Source organism: Convolutriloba macropyga, chromosome 2 (genome assembly GCF_964194025.1).
Source record: "Convolutriloba macropyga chromosome 2, txConMacr16.3, whole genome shotgun sequence".
Lineage (NCBI taxonomy): Eukaryota > Metazoa > Xenacoelomorpha > Acoela > Convolutidae > Convolutriloba > Convolutriloba macropyga.
Window position 1 is genome coordinate 23748160 of NC_134469.1, and position 26180 is coordinate 23774339.

A 26180-nucleotide genomic window follows, 5' to 3' on the forward strand; every position below is an offset into this window, starting at 1 on the left:
AAGAGCTTTTCATCGCCTTTACTTCTGGTGCCGCTCTGGATAGCCAGCCAAAAGCACTGTAATTATTTTCGGAGGTTTAATACATTCGAGTAAGCGATAACAAGACTCCCCACGCGACTTGTTGCTCACCAATTATTCATAGCGAACAATTGGTTTTGTCATATGTCTCTGACTAGCAACAAAAGTTATAACCAGTTTGCACTAATAGTTATCACCTGCGTCCAACTTTGTCAAGTTGCATTAACTGATACTCAGAGGAAAGCTATCGCGGTCAGAGTACTGACCGGAGGTACACGAAGAGATCGCACGTGGACAGTTTTAACCGGCAAGAATCATTGACAACGGACAATTACCAAAACTGAGGCCAGCTTGCTAATATGTCTACCACAACTCAGAACCCGATCAGAAGACCATTCCTAGGACAGGACAAAACCAGAGCAGAAATGCACCCTATCGTGCTGTGGCAAAAATGCACCCTATCTTGAACAGTCAGAGATTGAAAATGCGTGTACCCGACTCATCTGAACTCTCATTGTCTGATGCAGTAAATAAAAACATAAACCGACTAACGTCGGGAAAATTGCTCTCAGATTACAGGCGACGCAATTTAATTCACGGGCTGTAGCCTGGATAAAATTTTCTTTATAGGTGCGAAAACATCAGCCGACGGTAGGCTTCGAACCACACCTGTGACCTTCTGAGTCCGAATCCTTCACCTCCACGGAGGTATTAACCATTCGTCTATCACAGACTTGTCATCGCCTCTCATAATCGGTTTCGTTTGAACAACAAAATTTATTTCGTAGTGAGAGCAATTGAAATCACTCAAAAATCAAAAAGAAGTGCGTGAAAAAGTCACTTGAGAAGTCAAAGATTATCCTAGAAGAAAAGCGCAAAACGGTCAAGCGAAAAATTTGCATTAAAAAACGCACAAGTTTACGATAGTTGCTTCTCATTCGAGAGCAATTAAGGACAGAGCCCCAATACAATCCAATTGAATCAATCCTTTGAATTGTAAAATTAAAAAAATAGGAGCGCTATAACAGCCGGCAGCGCAGATGAGGGCGGCTATTAATAAACTCAGGGCTATTAAAAAATGCAGGGCTATTGCTAGGTTCCTATTTAATCGAAAAATTTGCATAAGACACAGGTTCATAGTAACTGCTTCCAATTCGAGAGCAACTAAATAACCGGCAAACAAAGTACCCACCCTCAACAACAGTATATCCCCAGGTAGCTACAGCGATAGCCACACGTGTATATTTTTTGCTGAAAAACCACCATATATCTTTCTTTTCTGATTAGACAGATCTTTATTGGCTTGAAATTTTAAAACTAACAAAAAACTTTGAATATAATCATAAAGTGGATTGCCGATATACGATAGAAAAAAAACAGCGTAAAACATTGTAGAAAAAGGAGAGTCAAGTTTTGCGAAGTTTCAAATTTTGCAGAAACCAACAACGTAACGTTCATTTTCCAAAGTGCGCTATCTTTGGAAAAGTAATTTGATAATCAGACAAAATTTAATCAAGGTTTCGACTCGAGCAAATTGCAATCAAGTTTACTAATGCAAGTTTACTGCATAAAGCCATAAAAACTGCGCCTCAAGTGACACAAAATTGTTACAAACAACGGGTATGCATTACGTCTGGTTTCGGATCGGATACTAAAAATTAAACGAACGAAAAAAACTTAATTTCAATTGGGCCATTTCATGATAAAAGTTGGTGAACAATATGGCATGATGTAGTGAGCAATTCATTGACTTGTCATCGCAGCAATAAAAAACACCAACGCAGCTCAGTTCAACGCTCGACGAACAATTTCACGAGCGTATGAAAGCCATAGAGTATTGCTCCAGAGGCCCGAAAAAACATAATCAACTCAAGCGTTGGACAACCGAGAAGAGGGTGGATATCTCATCAATTGTCTGCCTACTTGCGCTGTCCACGTTGAAGTTGCCTTGTATGTGAACATCAGTTCTGTACGGGAAGCGGTACGTCTCCCATCGTTGCACACCGACTATGATTTGGTCAGATACTGGTACGAAATCCTCGGGAGCCAAGAAGGCGCTTCATGAGAGCATTGGAAAGCGGAATATCAATCACCTCCGCGGAAAGTGCGCATAAAAGCATCATATTGAGGTTCAAAACACCCGGAGTGCCAGGCCAGGGTGGAATCACGTAGAGGTTGGTGTTCAGTTTAAAGAGTACTGTATAAAATCCTCGGCAAAGTTCGCCTCACGGTTGCGATTTTGAACACATTTCATCAGGTCGAATATACACTGGACGCCAGTTCGCTAAATCACGTTAGTGTTGACCCATCCGACTTCGGCGCAATAACACCAACATTTTTTACTTCGTAACCAAACAATCGTTGGCGTTGACGATTTCGACATCTTAAGCTGTACCTACTGTTCTCTCCATGTCTTATGCCAACGCAATTTGGTCAAGTTGGCTTAAGGGAGTATGTACCAGCTATGGACCGTAGATCTAAGTGGCAGACGCCTTTCGAGCAGCATTTCAAGACCGGTGACTTAGTTTGGATAGTAAAAAAAAGAAACCTAAGGAATTACTACCCCACTACTCTCATCGAAGAACTCCAGTACGGTTTCGACGGTGTCTCACGCTCGAGAGTCATACGCGTGTCGTTCGATCACTCGTTCGTCCGCTTGACCCAGTACTCCAGGCCGGAGGATGTTAGGAAGTATTATTTCCAAGTGGGAAAATCCAATCAATACCGAGTATTTGAAAAACGCATAAAATACATCACATTTCACAGAGAATGCTCAGAGAATCCTCATCCGCTCTAATATTTTGAGGCCAATTACCTTTAAAAATTCAAAACCAAACGTTTTGCAGGACAGAACACTATTCTCCATTAAAAGAGATGTCAACATTAAGAGACAAAAAATGAGGGGTCAACATTTTGGTATAGTAGCTACAAATAAAAAAAGACAGGGACAGTCTTCCTCGCAAGTTCTTTGCCCGAAGGGGGATATATTCCTGAATTCATCCACTAAATCACTGATCAAAGCAGCACGATATACAAACAACCTTCTTAAAAATAAGCTTCTCCATTGCCTCTACGTAACTATAGAATCTGAGGTTAACTGTTCGAAAAATTGACACACCATTTACATTTTTTATACTTAACCTATAAAAAAATCTGTCCACGTAAAAAAAGTTATATTTTGAACTTTTGCTGAAAATCTTGAACTTGTTTCCAGTTATTTCCACAAAAACTGTCACTGGCTCCCCTCTGTGAATTACTGCAATGACTATAGTTTGTCAATTATCAAAGCAAAACATTTGGTTCCTAGTTTATCATCAAGGAAAACGAATTAAAAAAATACATTTTTCTTCGATAAGGCATTATTGAAGAGAACATTTTTTTAAATTTGTTTTTTCCATGATGATGGACTAGGAACCAAATGTTTTGCTTTCATAATTGCCAAAGTATGATCATTACTGTAACTCAATGAGGGGAGTCAGTGCCGATTTTTCTAAACAAAACGTCACCGGCATCTTAACATTTTGGATTTTTTTTTAAATGGAAGTTCGGTGAAAAATTTAAATGCACTCATTTTTCGAGGCCCATTTTGCATTCATCCAGCCTTTTCACTCTATATGTCAACCAATCGAAATTGCAATCTTGATTGAGGTTTCAATACGTTTTGAAACATTTAATATAATAAAAAAACACTAACTTCGTTTCCTGTAATCTGGCATTCTCCTCCAGCAATTGGTGAACTTCCTCGTTCATGCCTAAAACAGTCCTTCATAATTTTCATTCATTAAAAACAGTCAAGAATAGGAAAAACCAAACACCAGTAGTTAGGACAGATTAAACTCATATATTGCCAAAAATCATTGCTAAACCAGTTGCCCTAAAGAGACGGAAGAAGGCAATAACCAACTACCTCAGAAATTAGTCAGAAATATCCTTCAGCCCAGGTCAGCTAACGTAAGTGTTTAGGATAGATTTTATTACATAAGAAGCTGTCAAGTGTTATAATTTGGATTAAATTACAGACAGACGTCTAACTGCCCAGTTTATTAATATGTGCACCCTACCCTGCAATTGTAAGGGTACAAAACCAGCTGTGTCTGCTTCGGCTCCTTTTTCCTGAGTATCGTCAGTAAACTTTTTATCTGCAGACGCAGCAGATGCTACGTCATAGAAGCCCTTTTGGCCTCTTTGGAACTGGTTATCATCATCTTCGTAATTCCAGTCTTCAAAACTTTCATCGATCTTTTGGTTATCGCTGAATTTAAAGGCGTTTGACCAGTTTGATTCTCGAGTCCCTGTACGAGATATAATAATTTCAGGAGTATAAGGTGAGTGCATACAGAATTTTAAATAGACAAGTTTTTATAAATAGACAAGTTTTTATCTCCAGAAAAAATAGATTCCTCGGTTCAGCACCACCAAAAAGAATGCCAGCTGAGCTGTTGCAAAATTGAAATTCTGCAAGTTCTGAAAATATAAAACTTTTCCTTCTCATACTGGCTAACTAAAACATAACCGACTAAACGTCGGAAGAATTGCTCTAGAACGACTAGTGGGAGCTCTAATCAGTTGCAGCCTGCTTAGGTCGGGGGGGGGGGAAGAAGGGAGGGGGAGCTAAATGGGACTAAGAAGTTCAATAGTGGGCTTCAAAAAACCACATTAGAGGTTAACATATACCACTATTAAGATTAAAAGTAGAAAATGGCACCAGTTTCGGCGAACTTTTCATTTGAATTTTAGCATTAAATTGCCACCGATTGAGTTCAGCTGCTTGATATTGTGATTGAGAGTGAATTTTAGATCACGCGAAACGCAAAAAGTCAAGGGCGAAAAAGTCACTCGAAAAGTCAAAATTGTCAAGCGAAAATTTTGCATAAAACAACATAGCCGGTAGAAAACCGGAAACGACTCGAATCGTCGCGCATTACAATCTCTAACCTAAACTTACCTAAATCAGAACATTTAAATAGACAAGAGAAAAAAAACAAAAGTAGCCCAACAAACCACATTAAAGTGTTTTAAAAATCCCGACAATTTTTTAGGTGCGGGGGGAGCTAGGTGGGGTGGGTGGATAGATAGGTTGGGGAGGTGCGTAGTGCTGGGGTAGTTAGGTGAAGGGAGGGGGTAGTTTGGGGGTAGGGGTAGGTGGGGGGGGGGGGGGTAAGTTGAATCAAGGGGGGGGGGGTAGATAGGTGGTGGGTGGGTGTTTGTGCAGTGTAGTTTAGATAATTTGGGGTGACTTTTAGAGGAACAAAAAAACTAAAAATGACCTCTTCACCTTGAAAATTACCAGCAGTTCCTAATTACTATACATTACAAACGAAGCTACTGTTAAAGTCCAATGTTCGAAAACAGAAGTCAACAATCAAAAACGGAGGTAAATGCTCGAACAGATGGAAGTCAAAATTCAAGTAATGAACAAAATTGCTTTCTGCTAAAATAACCTGTAGAATCTCAATACTCCTCTTCGAGTCGCAAAAAGACACACGTTTACAATAATTGCTATGAACTTCGTTCAAGAGCAATTAAGAATTCAATACTAAAACAGCAAAACAAATTAATTATCACATGTTGCTTTTCACTACCAAACAAAAATAAACTAGCTAACACTTAGCTATATTATAGTACACGGAGCACCCCGTCACTGATAATGGTATAAAACATCATAGCGCAATTACAATTCAGAATGAAACATTAACCAATTCCTTAACATAACCGACTAACGTCGGGCGAATTGCTCTCAAGCCACCAGCGAGAAGTTGGCTTGGGCAGTAGAAAGACTTATAAAGGAGCCCCCCAGTAGTAGCTAACAGGGTATTAGGGATGTTAGCATAAGGTGGGTTGGGGGAGCATTCAGAACCGCCCGTCACTCCATGAAATTGTCTCCATCACTTTTCTCATTTTTGAGGGCGAAAACTAAAAGAGTCAGACAAAAATTTGCATAAAAAGACCACAGGACTAATATAATTCCAGTCTACAAAACTTTCGTCGATCTTTTGGTTATCGCTGAATTTATGGGTGTTTGACCAGTTTGATTCTCGAGTCCCTGTACGAGATATAATAATTTCAGGAGTATAAGGTGAGTGCATATAGAATTTCAAATAGACAAGTTTTTGTAAATAGACAAGTTTTTATCTCCAGAAAAAATAGATTCCTCGGTTCAGCACCACTAAAAAGAATGCCAGCTGAGCTGTTGCAAAATTGAAATTCTGCAAGTTCTGAAAACTTTTCCTTCTCATACTGGCTAACTAAAACATAACCGACTAAACGTCGGAAGAATTGCTCTAGAACGACTAGTGGGAGCTCTAATCAATAGCAGCCTGCTTCAGTCGGGGGGAAGAAGGGAGGGGAAGCTAAATGGGACTAAGAAGTTCAATAGTGGGCTTCAAATAACCACATTAGAGGTTTACATATACCACTAATAAGACTTAAAGTAGAAAATGGCACCAGTTTCGGCGCACTTTTCATTTGACTTTTAGTAATAAATTGCCACCAATTGAATTCAGCTGGTTGAAATTGTGATTGAGAGAATCACGCGAAACGCAAAAAGTCAAGGGCGTAAAAGTCACTCGAAAAGTCAAAATTGTCAAGCGAAAATTTTGCATAAAACAACATAGCCGGTAGAAAACCGGAAACGACTCGAATCGTCGCGCATTACAATCTCTAACCTAAACTTACCTAAATCAGAACATTTAAATAGACAAGAGAAAAAAAACAAAAGTAGCCCAACAAACCACATTAAAGTGTTTTAAAAATCCCGACAATTTTTTAGGTGCGGGGGGAGCTAGGTGGGGTGGGTGGATAGATAGGTTGGGGAGGTGCGTAGTGCTGGGGTAGTTAGGTGAAGGGAGGGGGTAGTTTGGGGGTAGGTGTAGGTGGGGGGGGTAAGTTGTAAGTTGAATCGAGGGGGGGGGGGTAGACAGGTGGTGGGGGGTTTGTGCGGTGTAGTTTAGATAATTAGGGGTGACTTATACAGGAACAAAAATCTAAAAATGACCTCTTCACCCTTAACATTACCAGCAGTTCCTAATTACTAAACATTACAAACGAGGCTACTTTTAAAGTCCAATGTTCGAAACCAGAAGTCAACAATCAAAAACGGAGGTAAATGCTCGAACAGATGGAAGTCAAAATTCAAGTCATGAACAAAATTGCTTTCCGCTAAAAAAAACCTGTAGAATCTCAATACTGCTCTTCGAGTCGTAAAAAGACACACGTTTACAATAATTGCTATGAACTTCGTTCAAGAGCAATTAATAATTCAATACTAAAACAGCAAAACAAATTAATTATCACATGTTGCTTTTCACTACCAAACAAAAATAAACTAGCTAACACTTAGCTATATTATAGTACACGGAGCACCCCGTCACTGATAATGGTATAAAATATCATAGCGCAATTACAATTCAGAATGAAACATTAACCAATTCCTTAACATAACCGACTAACGTCGGGCGAATTGCTCTCAAGCCACCAGCGAGAAGTTGGCTTGGGCAGTAGAAAGACTTATAAAGGAGCCCCCCAGTAGTAGCCAACAGGGTCTTAGGGATGTTAGCATAAGGTGGGTTGGGGGAGCATTCAGAACCGCCCGTCACTCCATGAAATTGTCTCCATCACTTTTCTCATTTTTGAGGGCGAAAACTAAAAGAGTCAGACAAAAATTTCCATTAAAGACCACAGGACTAATATAATTGCAACAAATTTTGTTTCAGAGCAACTAAACAAAATTTACTACCGCCGCAACTTTTAGGTCCTTGAAGTATGTAACCAAACCAAGTTTAATTCAAGCGAATTCGAAAACAATTTTATTAACAGTGCACAAGTTGTGAACTGAGGTAAAGCTAAAAAAAATTGTTCCACAAAGTAAAAAACAAATCAGGACAAGTCTCAAATTAAATCAACAAATACCTAACAATCAAAATGTTTCCAGCAGCATCAAACCATGACAGTCAGCAAAACCCATGATCCTATATGCACAAAACAGACACACAATTAAATTTATTTTCCCTAAAACAGTAGTTTTAAAAATAAAAAAAAACAACAAAACTTTGCATTAAAACTAACACCACGCGTCCTTAGAATGAGTACACAAAACAAACTTGTGGAAATGAAAAACAGACAATTCAAAAATGAGTAAAAACAGACGTTTTTAAAAATCAGAATGTTTGAAAATTAATGCCGTTAAAGTGAGAAAAAAACGCAACTAGATACTAAAATCAATCCTTAATAACCTGAGGTGAAAAGGGACAAAAAGTCAACAAATGTAGGCAACATACAAAAATTGGGTCTTTCCCATTATAGCCCCCCATTATGGTATATTTAACATGGGGGGCTATAGGTCATCTGACCACTAAGCTGGGGGCTATAATGGGAAAAACGCCAAAAACTGTCTAAAAACCAATCAAAACAAATGGTTACTAAACCAATGAAAGCAAAAGTGCAAGCCAATCAATAAACCAGAATCAAAGGAGAACTGTTATTTTTGAGAAAATCGAAAAGAACAGATGAAAGGGACAAAAATCAACAGATGAATACAAAAACAATTTTCTCAGGCTAAATTAAGCAGAACAACTAAATTCTACGCTAGCAGAGTTCTGGTTGGATATAAAAGACAAATAAGACGAGGCAAAGGAGAACTGTTACTTTTGAGAAAAGCGAAAAGAACAGATGAAAGGGACAAAAATCAACAACACATGAAAACAATTTTCTCTGGCTAAATTAAGCAGAACAACTAAATTCTACGCTAGCAGAGTTCTGGTTGGATATAAAAGACAAATAAGATCAAGAGGGACAAAGTAAAAAAAAATGCCCAGAATTAATGAAATGCTGCTTAAGTTCTTGAAGCAAAAAAAATTAAATTTCTGTCACATTAAGCGATGCACAGACTCAGCTTATTGGGCCCCAAAGATTGGAAAACCTGAACAATAAAGTGCATATTTTACTGAAAAGTTGCTAAAAATTGCGATGCTAGTGTATCCAAAAGAATTTCTGCGAAGTCCAAAAAAATTTCATTTGCTCAAAATTTGAAACGATAACAAGCATTTTTAAAAATACATGAAATAAATTGCAAATTTTATTCAAAAGTAGTTAAAATTCGTGAATATTTTTGTGAATTCGAGTCAACATAATAAAACAGTAAAACCAGAGGTCAACTTGCTGCACGTGAACAAATCATAATCGAGAAAACGAATTTTTGATCAAACACTGTTTTCTCACTCAATTTCAAAAAATTGGAGTGACACAAAATTTACATCACATAACCACTCGCTCTTTTATCTAGACCCTGTTACGAAGTGACCAACAATATTCCTACAATTTGACTTCAAAGATCATGAAAAAGTGTGAGTAGATTTTGAAACAAACACGGCAGATTGCCGGAAAATAGCCACCATTGAATCCCATAACTCCAATTGGGATTGAAAGAACACAAAAAAAAAAATTATGTAAGAAAAATTTCTAAAAGGCGAACTAGTCTGTTATTCGACGTACTCCTGTTACTTAATGAGAGGATACAAGGGCTGACATTAATACCAATAAGCATTAGGGATGATAACTGTAATTTATAACAACGAACTTTAAGTAGCCGGCATCTAAAATTGGGCTTCATCCCGTTTATGTTTTTGATTTCGTTATGACTCCGTTAATTCAAGAGTGCTGTTTAAACACACTGCACAAAATGAGCGAAGATAGAAACTCAAAAAAATCAAAAATTTTTCACGAAAAATGTCGAAAAAGCGGCAAAATGAGGTAAAGCGAAACAAATTTTTATTCTACGAAGTAACAAAAGGAGTGCAATTATAGCGTGCTGAGAAGCCGAGGGCAGCTATTAAAATAGACAGAACAGCCTCGGAAACAACCAGAAGTCTTCTTCACTGGAAATCTTACCTTTACAGCAAATTTGGGCAGATAAAATAAGTTTAATTGAGATACTAGAAAACCTGAGCCAAAAAGTAAATTGAGCCAAAGAAAAATATAATACTAACTTTAATTCTTCACATATTACAGGCAGACAACAAAGAAAAATGTAGTGTGTTGCAATCGAAGCTATTTATCTGATAATTAACTGTTAGGCAGCCCTAAAAAGCATACCACTATTTCTATTTTTGAAAAGAGGAAAGACTGCAAGAAAATTCGAACAATTGTATCACATTTCTCAATTTTTACACAAATTTCGCAGAAAAAAATCTTGTACCAAAAAAACTTGCTTCCGTTTTTAGTAGACAATGTCTCCAGGCATCAAACTTAAATTCATTCACCTATAAATTGAATATTAAATACAAAATTATCTCTAACTCCATTTATTTAACAAACAAAAACATCAAAACGCTATCAACACAGCATAAATTTTGTTACTTTTGTCTATATTAAACATTAAGACAATATAAAACTATAAAAACAAAAAAGCTTAAAAAGCCTTGCTTTGCTTTTTAAAAAAACTGGCTCGCTTAATAACAAAAAAAAACGAAAAATTCGTGCTTTTTAACATTTTTCGTGCTTTTTAACATTTTTCGTGCTTTTTAGCAAAAAAACTGGCATTTTTGACACCTGCATTTCTCACTCTGTTTCATAAAAAGGAAGAAAAAATAACCCCTCTCGTTTTTCCTCTCCTCAAATTTGATCAGTGAAATAACTTTTTTCCAACTTTACTTACACTCAAAACTTATGCTTCTCTGTGCTTGCTTACTTATCAAGAAAACAAAACCATAATTCATCTCTGACTCGTAAAAAAAACAGCACCACAATACAATTCAACTTAGCTGAAATGTTGAATAAAAAACGAAAAGAAGGCCAAAAATGGTCCCAGCTACCGCTTTGCAGCTGTTAATGGACACAAACCGACACCTCCGGAGGACAAATTGCCGATGAACCACGGGTGAGACAATTACGATCTTCACAAAAAACCCTCTCCAAAGGAGGGTTTCAATCCCCGGACATCAATCGTCACAAACTGAACCAAATACCACTGTTCTATTAATATCTTGTAATGCATATGTGATAGGGTCAACCCCTAAGAACCGCCCTTCACACAATAAGTAAAAGTCTCCAAAACAGTTTCTGTGATAGGTATACTTGTAGACTAGTGAGCTGAAAGGCTATAAGAGAACTTAATGCCCACTGGGCGCTACCTCTTTATCCCGTTTCTGAGGACAAAAAGTTAAATTGGTCAAACAAAATAAACGGTCAAGCGAAAAATCGCCTACCAACTTTAACCAGCCTCAGTTTTTGACTGGTCCAACAAAAAATTTGAAAAATGACAAAAAAAACAAAATTTGCAACATTTTGGGCTCAAAAACTGACGTTTTAACCTTAAACTAAGCAGCTTCACCACACTAAGCACTTGAAGGACTACTAAACGCTTCGAAGGTCCTCAAATGACTTAAGTTTTAAAGTGCAAAAGTCATTTTATTGAGGGCGGTAAGTCGCGTATGAAAATCTAATCACAAAAATGAACAAAAAACGTTTGCTATAAAGTGAAATGTGACGTCAGGAGCACAAATGCCGTCAGTGAAAGGAACAAGTCATTCAAAAAATTTGAGTTCTTCAGCTTTGCTAAGTGACCAAATGTATAATGAAAAAACAGCGTAAAACAACTAAATGAAAAACATAGCAACACAAGTCATGACACAATTCAATGATTTTCATCGACTAAACAAAAATAAAGACCCAAAATAAAGAATGGGCTACGAACGGATTAGAAAAAAACCATATCAAAGAAATCAAAAAACAAAAAGACCCATGTCAAAATGCAGCATGTGAAAAAAACCACTAGCGAGAAAGCGAACTTTTGTTCAAACACCACTTTCTCACTGCTTTAAAATTATAGCAAAAAAATTTAACGCCGCAAAACCACTTTTTTGCCCCACTTCTGTTTCCGTTAACTTCAAAGTAAATGAAAATGTGTGAATAGATCTTAAGAAAATACAATTCAAATTATTTCAATTGTACAAAACTACGAAGGCCGTCATTTAGCTGCGCTCAGTTTATAGCTTCCCAGATATAAATAATAGGAGAAAATTATGTCCAGCAAAAATCGAGAGGTCAAGCGTGAAAAGTTCACTGAAGAAGAGAAATCGAAAGAACGTTCTACAAACAAAACGTTCAATCAAAAATTTTGGATTTGAAGACACGCGTTTTCAATAATTGTCCGCATTTACAAATTTCGTTCGAGAGCCACTAAATATAAACGACTAAAATCGGGCGAATTGCTCTCAAACGATCGGCGAGCGGTTAGCATCAGCTTTGTTATTAACTAAATCATACCGAAAAAAAACGGAAGTGCGAAAATTCAATGAAAACTTTCCAGATTTCGCAGTGAAAAAATCTTCAAACCCATGTCTCTGGAGTTCTGTCATGTTCCCCATCTTCAAAAATTTTGTTGACCAGTAATGATCGTTGAAATCATAAAAGGAAGAGCATAGCTGTCAGATTGCCAAAAAATAGCCGCAATAGCTTCGTAGATCTGCAGTCTCAAAAAAATAACAGTAAAAACGACAGTCCAAAAAATTCGTCTTTTCATTGTAGGCTAATATTTTATATTTTGATTCAAAATCTGTACAAGTTGTTGCTGCCTCTATTAGCTGCTCTCAATTAACCTTCATTTAAAGTGACACATACCCATTTGACCATCTCTTTGAATTAAAGTAAATAAAAGTCAATTTCAAAGTGAGGAAGTCATTTTTGAGAGTGAGGTAAGTCAAATGTGACCAAAAGTTTAATCACGCGAATGAGCAAAAAAAAACTCGCTCCACTAAGAGCAAAAAATGACGTCACGCACGCAATTCAGTTGAAATTGCATGAACGAATGAACAAAAAGCAGATTTGAAGTGGCTGTGACGTCATATGGTCGTAACAAAAATCGCGACGACGAAAAAAACCAAGAGAAGGCCAATAATAGCCCCAGCTAAAAAAAATATACAAAAATTTAAAAACAATTGCAATTTTTAACCAAATCTTGCTAAAATTCATGATATTAATATCTTCAGAACCATTTCATTGTCTTCAGAGACCAATCAATTTCTCTAATTCAAGCCTTAAATAGTTTCACTGGCCCAAAGATCGATAAACTTGAAACATGTAATAAATTTTACAGAAAATTCGAGTCATTGAAATATTGATAACAATTCCATTAACTGTAGAAACTATGCAGCACCCTACTATCAATCCCTGGAAGAGGTTCCTGGGCCCTTGCAGCCAGACAAATTTCAAAAAAAAAATAAAAAATTTTGCAACAACTTGAAATTGCAAATATTTTCTATGCTCAAAACATTGCTTCAATTAGTGATAAAAAAATCTTGAAAAACATTCCATTACATTTAGAAACTATTCAGTAACCTATTATCAAAACCTAGAGGAAGTTCAGTGGCTCTTGAGGTTAGAGAAACCTTAAAAATGACAAAAAAATTCCAAAACTTAAATTGCAAGTTTTATAAAATTGCTAAAATTTGTGACATAAAAAGTTGAAAAACTATTCCATGACCAACAAGAATTTTCTAGTAACTTATTATCAAACCCTAACGGAGGTTTTCTGATACTTGAGGCTCAAAAAACTTGAACAACGACTAAATATCAAAAAATTGAAAAAAAAAATGGCAAAAGTTGTCAAAAAAAATGCTAAAATTCGTGATGTTAAAATCTTGCAAGACATTCCATTACATCAAGAAATTATACAGTAACCTATTTTCGAAACCTAGAGGAGTTTCTTTGGCTCTTGAGGCTGGAGAAACCTAAAATATAATCAAAAATTTCAAAAACTTGAAGAAAATGGCAAGTTTTATCAACAAAATTGATAGATTTGTAATATTAAAAAGTTGAGAACTACTCCATCTCCAATAAAAATGTTTTAATAATTTTTTATCAAACCCTAACGGAAGTTTTCTGACCCCTGTGGCTCAAAAAACCATAAAAATGACAATGAATGTCAAAAAAATTGAAAAAATTGCAAGTGTTTTAAAAAAAATGCTAAAATTCGTGATGTTAAAATCTTGCAAGACATTCCATTACATCAAGAATATATACAGTAACCTATTTCCGAAACCTAGAGGAGTTTCTTTGGCTCTTGACGCTGGAGAAACCTAAAATATAATCAAAAATTTCAAAAACTTGAAGAAAATGGCAAGTTTTATCAAAAAAATTGATAGATTTGTGATATTTAAAAGTTGAGAACTACTCCATGTCCATTAAAAAAGTTTTAGTAATTTATTATTAAACCCTAACGGAGGTTTTCTGACCCCTGTGGCTCAAAAAACCATAAAAATGACAATGAATGTCAAAAAAATTGAAAAAATTGCAAGTGTTTTAAAAAAAATGCTAAAATTCGTGATGTTTCAATCTTGAAAAACATTCCATTACCTCTAGAAACTATACAGTAACCTATTATCAAACCCTAGAGGAGGTTCCTTGACACATACCGCTGAAAAAACTCAATGACAAACAAATTTTCAAAAAGCTTTAAATTTTTCAAAAATTTGCGTGTTTTTGTTTGGATTACAAAAACATATAAGCTCTTAAAATGGTCATAAAAAGTACCTATGTCCTGCAAAAGACATTTATCAACTTTAATCAGTCCCAATTTTCTAAGCTATAGCTGCAATAGCGGTTGATAATCGACTTATTGAAACACGCATATTTCTTCTGCCTGCTCTGATCAACTTAACGATTAAACATGCCGTACTCAGTATGTCTTGTGACGAAGTATAAACTCCTCCCTGATTGGCATTTTGGAACTCGTTGAACAAAGGCTCATGGTTGGTCTCGAAGGACTGAACAGACAATGTTCTCCCATCTCTCATCAATGGAAAGCCGTCCTCGCTAATTGAAGCTTCGAGTCTTTGCCGATTGAATGATCCCGATGCTTCAAAGACACTTTCGTTGTCCTGTTTGTTTGAATGGCCTCTAAGAGCAGCTGCCACTTCTGACTGTAAATGGCTCATGTCTACTGAGGAGGACAGAGAATGCTCGCGATTGGGAGATCCTGAAACAAAAATTCTAATACACGTAAGCGAACTATATAATGAACAGGTTCTCAAATCTGATGACATTATGGCACAAACACAAAAACATCATTTAGATTTGACAGCTTGTCAGGAGGCTTGACAAACCCAGTCAGGTGATGCCTTTAAGTTTCTTGGAATTTGCTACGAAACTACGTTCAAACCAAATTTTTCATTCAATTATCATAAACATACCCGCCAGATTGCTGGAAAATAACCGCCATTGATTCCCATAACTCTCTATTGGGATTGAAAAATATCAACAAAAATTGATTTTTGTATACAAACATTTTTAAGTGCGATTTATTTTGATATCATTTCGTAATTGAACATACTCCTGTCTCTCAGTGAGAGGCTACAGGGTCTAGTATCAATACCAATAAGCATTATCGATAGTAACTAAAACTTATGAGAACTAAGTTCAAGTACCGTGCATCTAAAAATGGGCTTTATGGGTATATCCCGTTTCTATTTCTGACTTTGATTTTTATACCCACTCTCCTCGTTTTGAATTGCTTTGCTGAGCAGCTACTGTTTAAAAGGAATTTGTGCAGAATGACAGATGAGTGAAAATAGCCTAGAGAAGTCAAAAAGATTTCACGCAAAATGTCGAAAAAGCGGCAAATTGGTTAAAGCGAAAAAGAGTTCGACGAAGCAAAAAAACATAGCAGGAAAAGTCCTGACGTACAATTCAACGAATTTTCATTGGCTAAACAGAAAACTAGACCTGAACGGACTATGAATGGATTGGAAAAACCATTTAGAAAAAATTCCGATTCAAAAAATCGAAAAAAACAGTAAAAATCAAAGTGAAATTGCCGCATGTGAACAAACGAGAAAGCGAATTTTTGTTCAAACACCGTTTTCTTACTCTACTTTAAATTTGGAGCGAAGAAGTTTCCCGCCGCAAAACCACTCGCTTTTTTGCTCCACTTCCTGTTTCGGCGTGATCAAAATCACTACTCCACTTTGACTTCAAAAATCGTGAAAATGTGTGAACAGATCTTAAAAAAAACATAGAATAGAAACGGCATTCAAAAACAAATTGAATAAAAAACTAGAAAAACTTAATGAGTTTTTTTAATATAACAAGGAAACATAAAATCGAGTGAAATTACGGCAATGGAAAGCTCGCAAAACAATGGGCAAGTCAAAATAGGCCAAGAAACTTGTCAAAGACTAAAAAAGAAAAACTGAAAAAAAAATAAGAAAAATGGTTCAAAATTTCTCAATTTTTCTGTCAATTTTCCGAAGAAAAGAATGATTCACCAATAAAACTTTAGTCAATTGGTAGCCGAATATTCCTTAATTAACAAGCTTCTATTCAAATCCCACATAAAGCATTAATAAAAAACAGGTAAAAAATCATTCAATTTCGTCTAAAAATAAGCAAAACTGATCAAAACCCTCCAAATTAGCATTAAACTCAGAATTAACAACTTGAAACCTTCAATTCCTATCAAAACAAGCCTGAAACTAATACAATATCATAATCAAACCTCATGACAATCAAAATTTGCAAAAACTGCCTTTAAAAGCCGCACGTGAACAAAAAATTTCGCTCGCTAGAGAAAATTTTTTCACACATCAATTTCTCGCTCTCTCAAAAACAGCGGTATGAACAAAAACCACTCTCCTTTCTCTCCGCTCTTAACTTTTGTTCAGCACCAAAATCACTCCAAATTTCTTCACGCGCTTCATTTCCCGCTTCAAAAATCACTCCAATAAAATTGATTAAAAAAACATAGCCGGAAGAATTCCGGAAACGACTCGAAGTGAAAATCTATTTAACCGCCATCCAACTACTCATCAGAAAAAACTTGCCTCCATTATTTATGATTTTCTCGAAACCAAACCATAAAACCAAAAAATCAAATCTGTTAAAATATGATTAAAAATCTGATCAAATTTTGTCATAACTTGAGATCCCGAAAAAACTATCTCTGCCAAAATTACTGCATCAACTCAACTAGTACTTACTAAAACCACTTAAGTGAATGTTTTAAAAAAACTTGAGGCCAAATTATGAAAAAAAGCTCTTAATTAAAAAAACTTGCACTAAAAAACTGGAAAAAGTTGGTAAATTTCTTAATATTACAATTACAAAAGCATATAAATCCAGAGAAAAATTCTTTTCAGGCAATAGGGCATCCAGATGCTCGCAAAACAATAGACAAGTCATAATAGTCTAAGAAAAAACCAGAACTTTTGAACGAAGAAAACTTGTCTCAAAAAACCAGAAAAAAGCCCGAAAAACTACAAAAAAAAATTAAGAAAAATAGTTCCAATTTTCGCCATTTTTTGTCAAATTTCTCAACAAGAAAATTATTCATATCCAAAATTGCCCATACTTATTACTAAACAACTAGAAAAACTATTAGGAACCCTAAACCTCCACAAATGCCATAAAAAATTAAGGAATAGAAACGGCATTCAAAAACAAATTCAACAAAAAACTATAAAAACTAAATGATTTTTTTTATTAGTACAAGGAAACATCAGCCGAAAAAGGTTCCGTTGCAATTAGAGCAATAAAAAACTCGCAAAACAATGGGTAAGTTATAATAGGGTGGGTGAGACACTTGTGTACGATTAAAAAAAGTGAGATTAAACTGCCAAAAATGAGACAAATGGTTTAAAATTTCTCAATTTTTCGGTCATTTTTCCTAAGAAAAAAATGATTTATACCAACATAAATTTAGTAAATTGTTATCTAACAATTACTTAAGTAACAGGCTTCTATTCAAATCCCAATTAAAGCACTAAAACAAAACAGGTAAAAAATCATTAAATTTCGTCTAAAAATAAGTAAAACTGATCAAAAACGTCCAAATTAGCATTAAAAATCAAATTAACTACTTGAAACCTTCAATTCCTATCAAAACAAACCTAAAACTAATACAATATCATAATCAAACCTCATAACCATCAAAAGTTGCAAAAAACTGCTTTTAAAAGCCGCACGTGAACAAAAAAATTCGCTCGCTTAGAAAAAATTTTTTCACACATCAATTTCTCGCTCTCTCAAAAACAGCGGTATGAACAAAAACCACTCTCTTTTCGCTCCGCTCTTCACTTTTGTTCAGCACCAAAATCACTCAAAATTTTTTCACGCGTTTCATTTCCCGCTTCAAAATTCACTCCAAAAATTGATTAAAAAAAGGACTTCTCCAATACTCCTCTTCGAGTCGTAAAAAGGACTTCTCCAGTACTCCTCTTCGAGTCGTAAAAAGACAGCGCCCCAATACAATTCAAATTCTTTGAATTGTAAAAGAAATAGGAGCGCTATAATAGCCGGCTGAGAAGATGAGGGCGGCTATTAAAAACAAATCTTACACTTTGGTTTCATTTATCCTATAAAAAGAAACTTTTCTGTATTTACAGGAAATATTCTGATGCATTCATCATACTTGACTTTATCTCTCGCATGAAAATCCGTTTATTGGTTAGTCCTAAGAAACGTTTACCATTGAGCGTATTCCGGTTTCTGTAGGTCATTGAAAGAAGCTAAAAATAAATGTTACATTTATACCACAGCGAAAAGGCTATATTACATTTGCATGATATTGGGAGTACGCGCTCTACAAGAAAAAATGTAAGAACCCAAATGCATGCACGTAATTTGAGTATTTTCTCTGGGCATTATGTCAATTCGCCACATTTATTTTACTTGTTAAATAGTTCTGACATAACATTTTGACAGTACATCAAAAAGTACGAATTCACTCCTCGGGGCAGAGTTCAATTTCAGAGCCGACCTTCCGCCAAACAAACAGAATCTATTCAGCAATTACATCAAAGATCTAGTACAACGTAAACATCCATGTCAAATTTACTAGTAAAACAAATCAATCTAACAGTCAATGGGGAGTGTTTCAAACATAACCCAAAGATCAAAATCACAGCCAAAACACAATTCATAGAAAATTACCTGAATCACGGTAGCGGGGCGTTGAGGTGCCTTCATTTTCATACGCTTCTTCGTCAGGCGCTAATCCAGCATTTTTGAACTCACTTCTTATTGTTGAACCCTCTCTAAATACTTCGGACGAAGGTCGTGCTGTGATTGTCACACCAGAAGCCTTAGATTCGTTCATCTGAGTGCCAGCAGCGCTGGTTATATTAAGATTTTTGACCATACCCAGGCTTGACGAAAGCGCTTCTTCGTCTTGACCAGTCAGGACAAAATTCTCACAAGAGTCATAAGGTCCAGTTCCTCCGTTTGTTAGGCGGTCTCGAATGCGCTTCATCCTAAATCATTATGTTCAGGTTAATTGGGTAAATGTAGAGTTTCAACATAAGCACATACACCTTGAAGCCAGTTGTACTATAATGACAATACTTTTCACGATGCGCAAATATATCAAATTAGCCTATGATACAACAAACATAACCGACTAACGTCGGGCGAATTGCTCTCAAACGACCGGCAAGCGGTTGGTTTCAGCAGTAGCCGCTGCGGCTTATGGATGCTAGCATTGGGGGGGGGGGGGGAGGGAGGGTGTGACCGAAGTGTGTGTGTGTGTGGGGGGGGGGGGGGGGGGGGCAAGCGTTGGGTGGGTTCAAGCGTTGGGGGTAGGGTTGCGAAGGCTATGAGAGGGGGGTTCAAATTGACAGGTGGATAAGGGTGATGGCGGGTGACAGAGGGTCGAACTTTTAAGATTAAGAACCACCTTTCACATCATAAAATTGTCTACACAAAACAGCTTTGGTGAATCGCATTCTTAGAGCATAGTCAGGTTTAGGGCTCTAAGAGCACTTAATGCCCTCCGAGCGCTACCTGTTTATCACGTTTCTGAGGACGAAAAGTCAAATGGGTGACAAAACACCGATCAAGCAAAAAATCGCATAAAAAGAACAGGACTAATACAATTTCAACAAACTTCGTTTGAGAGCAATTAATTATCTTTGCAACATTTAAAAGCTGTTTCTCTCTTATACGATAAAAATAATATAAACCTGAATCTTGTTTTCGCAATATCTCGCTGGTCATGCAATACTATCTATAGGTGATCTATGGGTGGGTAATAATTATACAAAAGGGAAGCGTGAAATGAGGAATCAATAAGTGCGTAGTATACCAAACCTACTTGATCACATCTCCACATCTAAATGGATAACCAATCACAGTCCATAAAACTGCCTTTATTGTTCCGTTAGCCATTTACTCTTCTCCGTTAAGGTCAACTTGATTTCTTATCGAACGTAAGCTTTACAGTTTGGCAACAAAAAGTATTAAGACACTTCAACGAAAGGTTATATTCTAATTTTTGGCCCTGTCAAACATTTTAACTTCAGGACTCCAGATTCAACTAACATTTCAAATAATTAAGTTCATTTATGCAATGTTATTAAAAAGGAAAATCCTCATCCACAAGCAACATCAGCACGACCAAAATTATAGCATTTAGAGCGGATAAAAAAATAGGGCGGCTAGAAAGAAATGGGTCAGAAAAGAGACTGCTATCTGAATAACTGGTGCATGATTTTATCAAAATTGTGATGTTAAATTGCCTTACATTTTCATATCCTTCTCAGCCATATTTTCCCTCTCTTGTGTCTGCTGCGCTTTCAATCTGTTCAAGTCTTCCATGTACCTCTGCATGGACTAAAACCCCAACAGAAAACAGTCACAAACAATTCAACTCCTAGCCGTCAATAAAATCAAGATTAATTTTAAGGACTGCATTCTGCCCATCAAATTTTCGAGCTCCCATGACAGAGCTTTCATCTCCAGTATAATTTGCTTACAGTTTCTCATGGAAACAATACTAGAACAAAGTTAACTGCCTAGGTTTTGGTTTCATTTGAAAACAATGTAGAACATACCCGATTGCCGGAAAACAGCGGCAATGGATTCCCATAACCCCCATCTGGGATTGAAAGAACAGAAAAAGATAGATAAAAACTATTTTTGTACAAAAACATTTTGAAGTGCAAATTATTTTCATGTCTGTGCAGTTGGACAAATTCTGATTTCTTAATGAGAGAATACAATGGCTAGTATCAATGCCAATGATAATTAGAGATGGTAGCTAAGCCTTATAGAACTGAATTCGTCTTTATAGATTTATCCCGTTTCTGTTTTTGATTTCGTTTTTCATGACTCCGTTCATTTTAGATTGCTTTCCTGGGCAACTGCTGTTGAAAAGCACTTTGAGCAAAAAATGAAAGAGACGTCCTAGAGACGACAATTATAGTTGGCAGACTGCCGGATAAGCTGCGAAAGAAATTAGCGTGCTGTATAATACAATCCGTACACCAGAGAGCAACTGCTGCTTTGGAGTTATTTGTGTTCAACTTTTGCTCGATGCAGAAAAAACACATAGCCGGAAGAAATCCAGAAAACGACTCGAAAAGACATCTTAAAATCCAAAAACCTAAAATTTATTATAAATATCATCTAGTAGACCAACTAACCAGAAAAAAGAAAGGTCAATTAACAATAGTAAAAAGCAAAAAAAACTGAATTTAAAATTAGAAAAATTTAATTAATTCTTTATAGAAAACAAGTACATGTAACAACGACAGCTTTCTCCCGTTGAAACTAAAAATACTAATTGGGCACCCTAAATTGTGGAAGCCTTATTAAGTGCTGAAAGTTTCTCTAGTTTTGAAGAAAATATAAAGCGAAAAAACTAGACAAAACAATTACATTTTAAATTGCTGGCACAATTTTCAGAAAAAAACCGCTTTAAACCCTCATAGTTTCAATAATTTGGTAACTTGAAACTCCTATAAGCAATAGGCGTCTATTGAACTTCCAATAAAAAAATACTTGGCCAAAAATCGCTCAAACAATCTCGAAATTCGCATAAAAAATCAATAACAAAAATAAAGGGGATAAAACTTTGAAGACGAACTTGTCATAACGCTTCAAAATCAAAATTTATCGAAACTTTTTATACGCGTTCAACACAACCTGAAAGTTGTAACTTAGCTATCAAAATTAGGTTAAAATAAAAAGCCGCTCTACAAAATTGCTCGCTTAGAGAAAATTTTTCCACACCCCATATTTCTCGCGCTCCCAAAAATAGCGGTATGAACAAAAAAACAGTCTTTTCGCTCCACTGCAGTTTTGTTCCACATTCAAACTACTCCAACTTTTTTTTTCGCGTTTCATTTTATGTTTAAAAAAACACTCCAAAACTGATTAGAAAGGACTTCTCCAATACTCCTCTTCGAATCGCAATAGGGCCGCTATAATAACCGGCTGAGAGGATGAGGGCGGGAACTATGCGGAGCTAAGATTCATCGAAGAAATCCTTTATTTTCAGCAGTGAACTTTTCAGGTAATGCCATTTTTAGCGGCCTATTATTTTTTCACATTGTTCACATCATTTATTTCTATTGCATCGCAGTAATTTTATCATTTTTGCAATTTTCAGCTTTGAAAACTAGACCCAAGCGTACTGATAAACTTGCTTTAATTTTTATGTAAACGTTGCATCCACTGGTGTCAATTTTGATTACATCAATATAAACCGGTTAAAGTTTTTTCTGTCTCAAGGTAAACATAACGCCAAAAAACGTTGGGTATTTTGTGGACGTCTTTCAATTAGCTTTAAATTGCAAAATTGCATTCAAAATTTTTAACAATTATTTGAGATCCAAGAAACAAAATTTTTCAAAAGTAATCTTATCGATAAGTGCTGATTTGAAATTGGTCTTCTTGATACGCAATCAATGATACGCAGGCTTTTTATCTTTTAAGCAATTTTTTACCAATTTGGTTTTATTTCAGTTCTGTGTCATTGTCAGGTTGTTCACAGCTATCATGGAAACCGGCGAAAATTGGAGTAAATTTACTCGACACAAAATGAGGCGTAACGAAGTGTACTGTGACTCTAACCTTAGTGTATCTTTCTCTTAACCCCTCGACCTCTTTCTCCACATCTTTCTTCTGCACTTCCAATCTCGACACTAAACATGCAAAGAGACAACTCATCAGTTATTTTTCGCATAGTCCAATAAAAAGTCTATAATAGTGCATATGATGCACATGTACTGTAAAAGATCTATAATTACTATTTAGCAAATATAGCTCAATAAAAATACCATAACCTGAACTCCTATAAACCGACAAAAAATTGAGTCGAAATTTAAAGACAACTATTGCCAAATTTAAGTCCGCGGATAAACCGGGGGAGAACGCTAATCTGTCGCATATTTTCGGTTTACAGCTCACAATACATGCTCAATAAAAAGATGTAAACTTAAGATGCAGCTTCGCATTCGTTCCAACGAATATTGCTCTGATTGAACAACATCAATGGTCCAGTGTTCTAAGCGATATATTTTGGATATTTTCCTCAGCACATCATTCCCTTGTTAGGAGCTGAATAAAATAAACCACATCAAGGTACATGAACAAAATAAAGCTTTTATAGAAAGGTACTATTGATCGGTACTGCCTACCTGTGTCACGCAGGTTGATAATTTCTAGGTCCAATTTTCTCTTGTCATTACGTGTCTTCTCTGCCTGTTCTCGCTGTTTCCTTTTCATCTCGTCAATTTCTTCCTCCATGTCAACAGTTCTCTATTACAAAGTCAAAATATTACAATTTCCCAGTAGTTTCGCTAATAAAAATTGCGAGAAATGCACGTGAACCCGTCAATAATGTGCTAAATAGAACCATTTGGTAACATGATCTATGCCATAAAGAATTCGTGGCAATTACCTTTTTGATTTCAACAAATTTTAGGAATCTTTAAAATAAGATTTTTAAAAATATGTCCAATTTTGTGATGTCATATTCTTACACCTTTCAATCGCTATTAGAATTTAACCTGGTAATGTTAATGGCGGAAAGACATGGCCAATGCCAGTAAAAGTGGGTGGGGGGCTGATGGGGGTCAACTTCTAAGAACCGCCCTTCATACTATAAGTCTCCAAAACAGTTTGTAAATCGCATACTTGGAAACTAGCGAGCTGAAAGGCTCTAAGAGACCTCAATGCCCGCCGGACATTACCTATTTATCCCGTTTTTGAGGACGAAAAGTCAAATGGTTCAGACGAAAAATCGGTCAAGCGAAAAATCGCATAAAATACCAACAAGACTAATATAATTGCTACCAACTTCGTTTGAGAGCAATCAAATATAGTATAATTTTGCCAAATTTTGTACTTTGCGGAAAAACTTAAGAAAAATTCGGAAAAAGAAGTACAAATAAATCGTCTTATATGAGTTCTATTTTTTTACATATTTACCACAAAAATGATCCTCCAAACGTTTCTAATTCTTCCGAAAACAACTTTTCCTTTGAACTTCCACACCTGCACAAGAACTACTTCAATTTTACTTCAAAGTGAAACCAATCATTTTCGAGCCACTTTCCAGTTCGATTACTAGGGTCATGGCCATAAAACAATTCGAGGTTCTAAAACGGTACCTTAGGAAACAATGTACTCAAGAGGAGCGCTATCTGAAAAAGGTGAACACAGTTTAACGCACAGAGCGTAATTAGTGAAAACCATCCAATTCTGTACAAAAACGATGTTTCTTTTAAACAAGACCAATGTGAACTGTCTAGCACCTTCTTCAGCAATGTGTTCATTAATACTGGCCAAAATCAAGAAAGCGCCTGATACCCACGAGCGAAACTAAAAAACTTCTGCATAGCTGAAAAAAGAAATATGGGTAGACTACATTGCAATTCGATACTACAAAACGCCAGAGCACCGCTCGAAATCCGTCAGGACACTATTTCATATCTAAATTACGAAAAAATTCCAGCACGTGGAAACGACACAGTTGATACACCGCGAAAGAGGCCTATTAATCTACTGCCGATTGTCTCAAAACAAGTGAAAACATACCCGCCAGATTGCCGGAAAATAGCCGCCGTTGATTCCAATAAGCTTGATTGGGATTGAAAGAATAGAAGATATTGAAAAAAAAAAATTTGTACAAAATCATTTTTTAAGTCCGATTTATTTTGATGGCATTTCGTAGTTGAACATAACCTACTTCTGTTTCTTAGAGAGAGGCTACAGGGGCTACTATCAATACCAATAAGCATTAGGGATGGTAACCAAGACTTATAGGAACGACGTTCAAATAGCGGGCATCTAAAATTGGGCTTTATGGGTTTATCCCCTTTCTGATTCTGACTTCAATTTTTTATACTGACTCCGTTCATTTTGAATTGCTTTGCTGAGCAATTGATGTTCAAAATCACTTTTACCAGAATGAGAGAAGAGAGAAACTAGCCTAGAGAAGTCAAAAAAATATCACGCAAAATGTTGAAAAAGCGGCAAAATGAGGTAAAGCGAAACATTTTTTATTCGACGAAGTAAAAAAACATAGCAGGACAAGTCCTGACGTACAATTCAACGAATTTTCATTGACTTAACAAACAACTAGACCTAGAACGGACAAAGAGTGAATTGGGAAAACCATTTCTACAAAAATCAGATGAAAAAAAAACAAAAAAAAAACAGAAAATCAATGTCAAAATGCCGCATGCGAACAAAAAACCACTAGCGACAAATGAAAATTCAATTCAAACAAAAAACAAGGCCTAGAATGAGCTGTGAATGGATTGGGAAAACCATTTAGAAAAAAATCCGATCCAAAAAATCGAAAAAAAAACAGTAAAAATCAGAGTGAAATTGCCGCATGTGAACAAAAAACAACTACAGAGAAACCGAATTTTTGTTCAAACACCGTTTTCTCACTCTACTTTAAAATTAGAGCGAAAAAAATTCACGCCGCAAAACCACTCGCTTTTTCGCTCCATTTCCTGTTTCGGCGTGACCAAAATCACAACTCCAATTTGACTTCAAAATTCATGAAAATGTGTGAACAGATCTTAAAAAAAACAGCGCCCCAATACAATTCAAATTCTTTGAATTGTAAAAAAAAGAGCGCTATAATAGCCGGCTGAGAAGATGAGGGCGGCTATTAAAAATTACCATCATACAAATCAAGCCCTTATTGGCGGACCACTACTTGCAAATATGACCACTTATTGGGGAATAGATCTGAAAACATGAATTGCAAAACATAGCCGGGAGAATTCCGGGAGCGACTCAAATCGTCAGATATTTAAAAGAAGCCGTAAATCCAAAAACCATTACCTTTTGTCTTTACCTTACCAGAAATGATATTATAGACATGGTAAAACTTATAGCACTGTCACCAAAGATTTCAGCATTGACATTAATAA

General features: G+C 36.0%; 1 protein-coding gene across 7 annotated transcripts in view; it reads right to left on the reverse strand.

Annotated features, from left to right (window-relative positions):
* Window positions 1-26180, reverse strand: part of LOC142358248 (C-Jun-amino-terminal kinase-interacting protein 3-like) — a 90354-nt gene that overhangs the window by 51570 nt on the left and 12604 nt on the right. For 4 of the 7 annotated variants that reach the window (XM_075409696.1, XM_075409711.1, XM_075409708.1 and 1 more), the window contains exons 3-10: window positions 23427-23547; window positions 22861-22931; window positions 20528-20616; window positions 20099-20116; window positions 18940-19259; window positions 14690-14989; window positions 4080-4310; window positions 3713-3770 (exon numbers count right to left, since the gene is read on the reverse strand). In XM_075409696.1, coding sequence (XP_075265811.1) covers window positions 3713-3770; window positions 4080-4310; window positions 14690-14989; window positions 18940-19259; window positions 20099-20116; window positions 20528-20616; window positions 22861-22931; window positions 23427-23547 — 1208 coding nt within the window. The remainder of the gene's footprint in view (window positions 1-3712; window positions 3771-4079; window positions 4311-14689; window positions 14990-18939; window positions 19260-20098; window positions 20117-20527; window positions 20617-22860; window positions 22932-23426; window positions 23548-26180) is intronic. The other 3 variants (XM_075409721.1, XM_075409702.1, XM_075409716.1) reach the window with 2 other exon arrangements.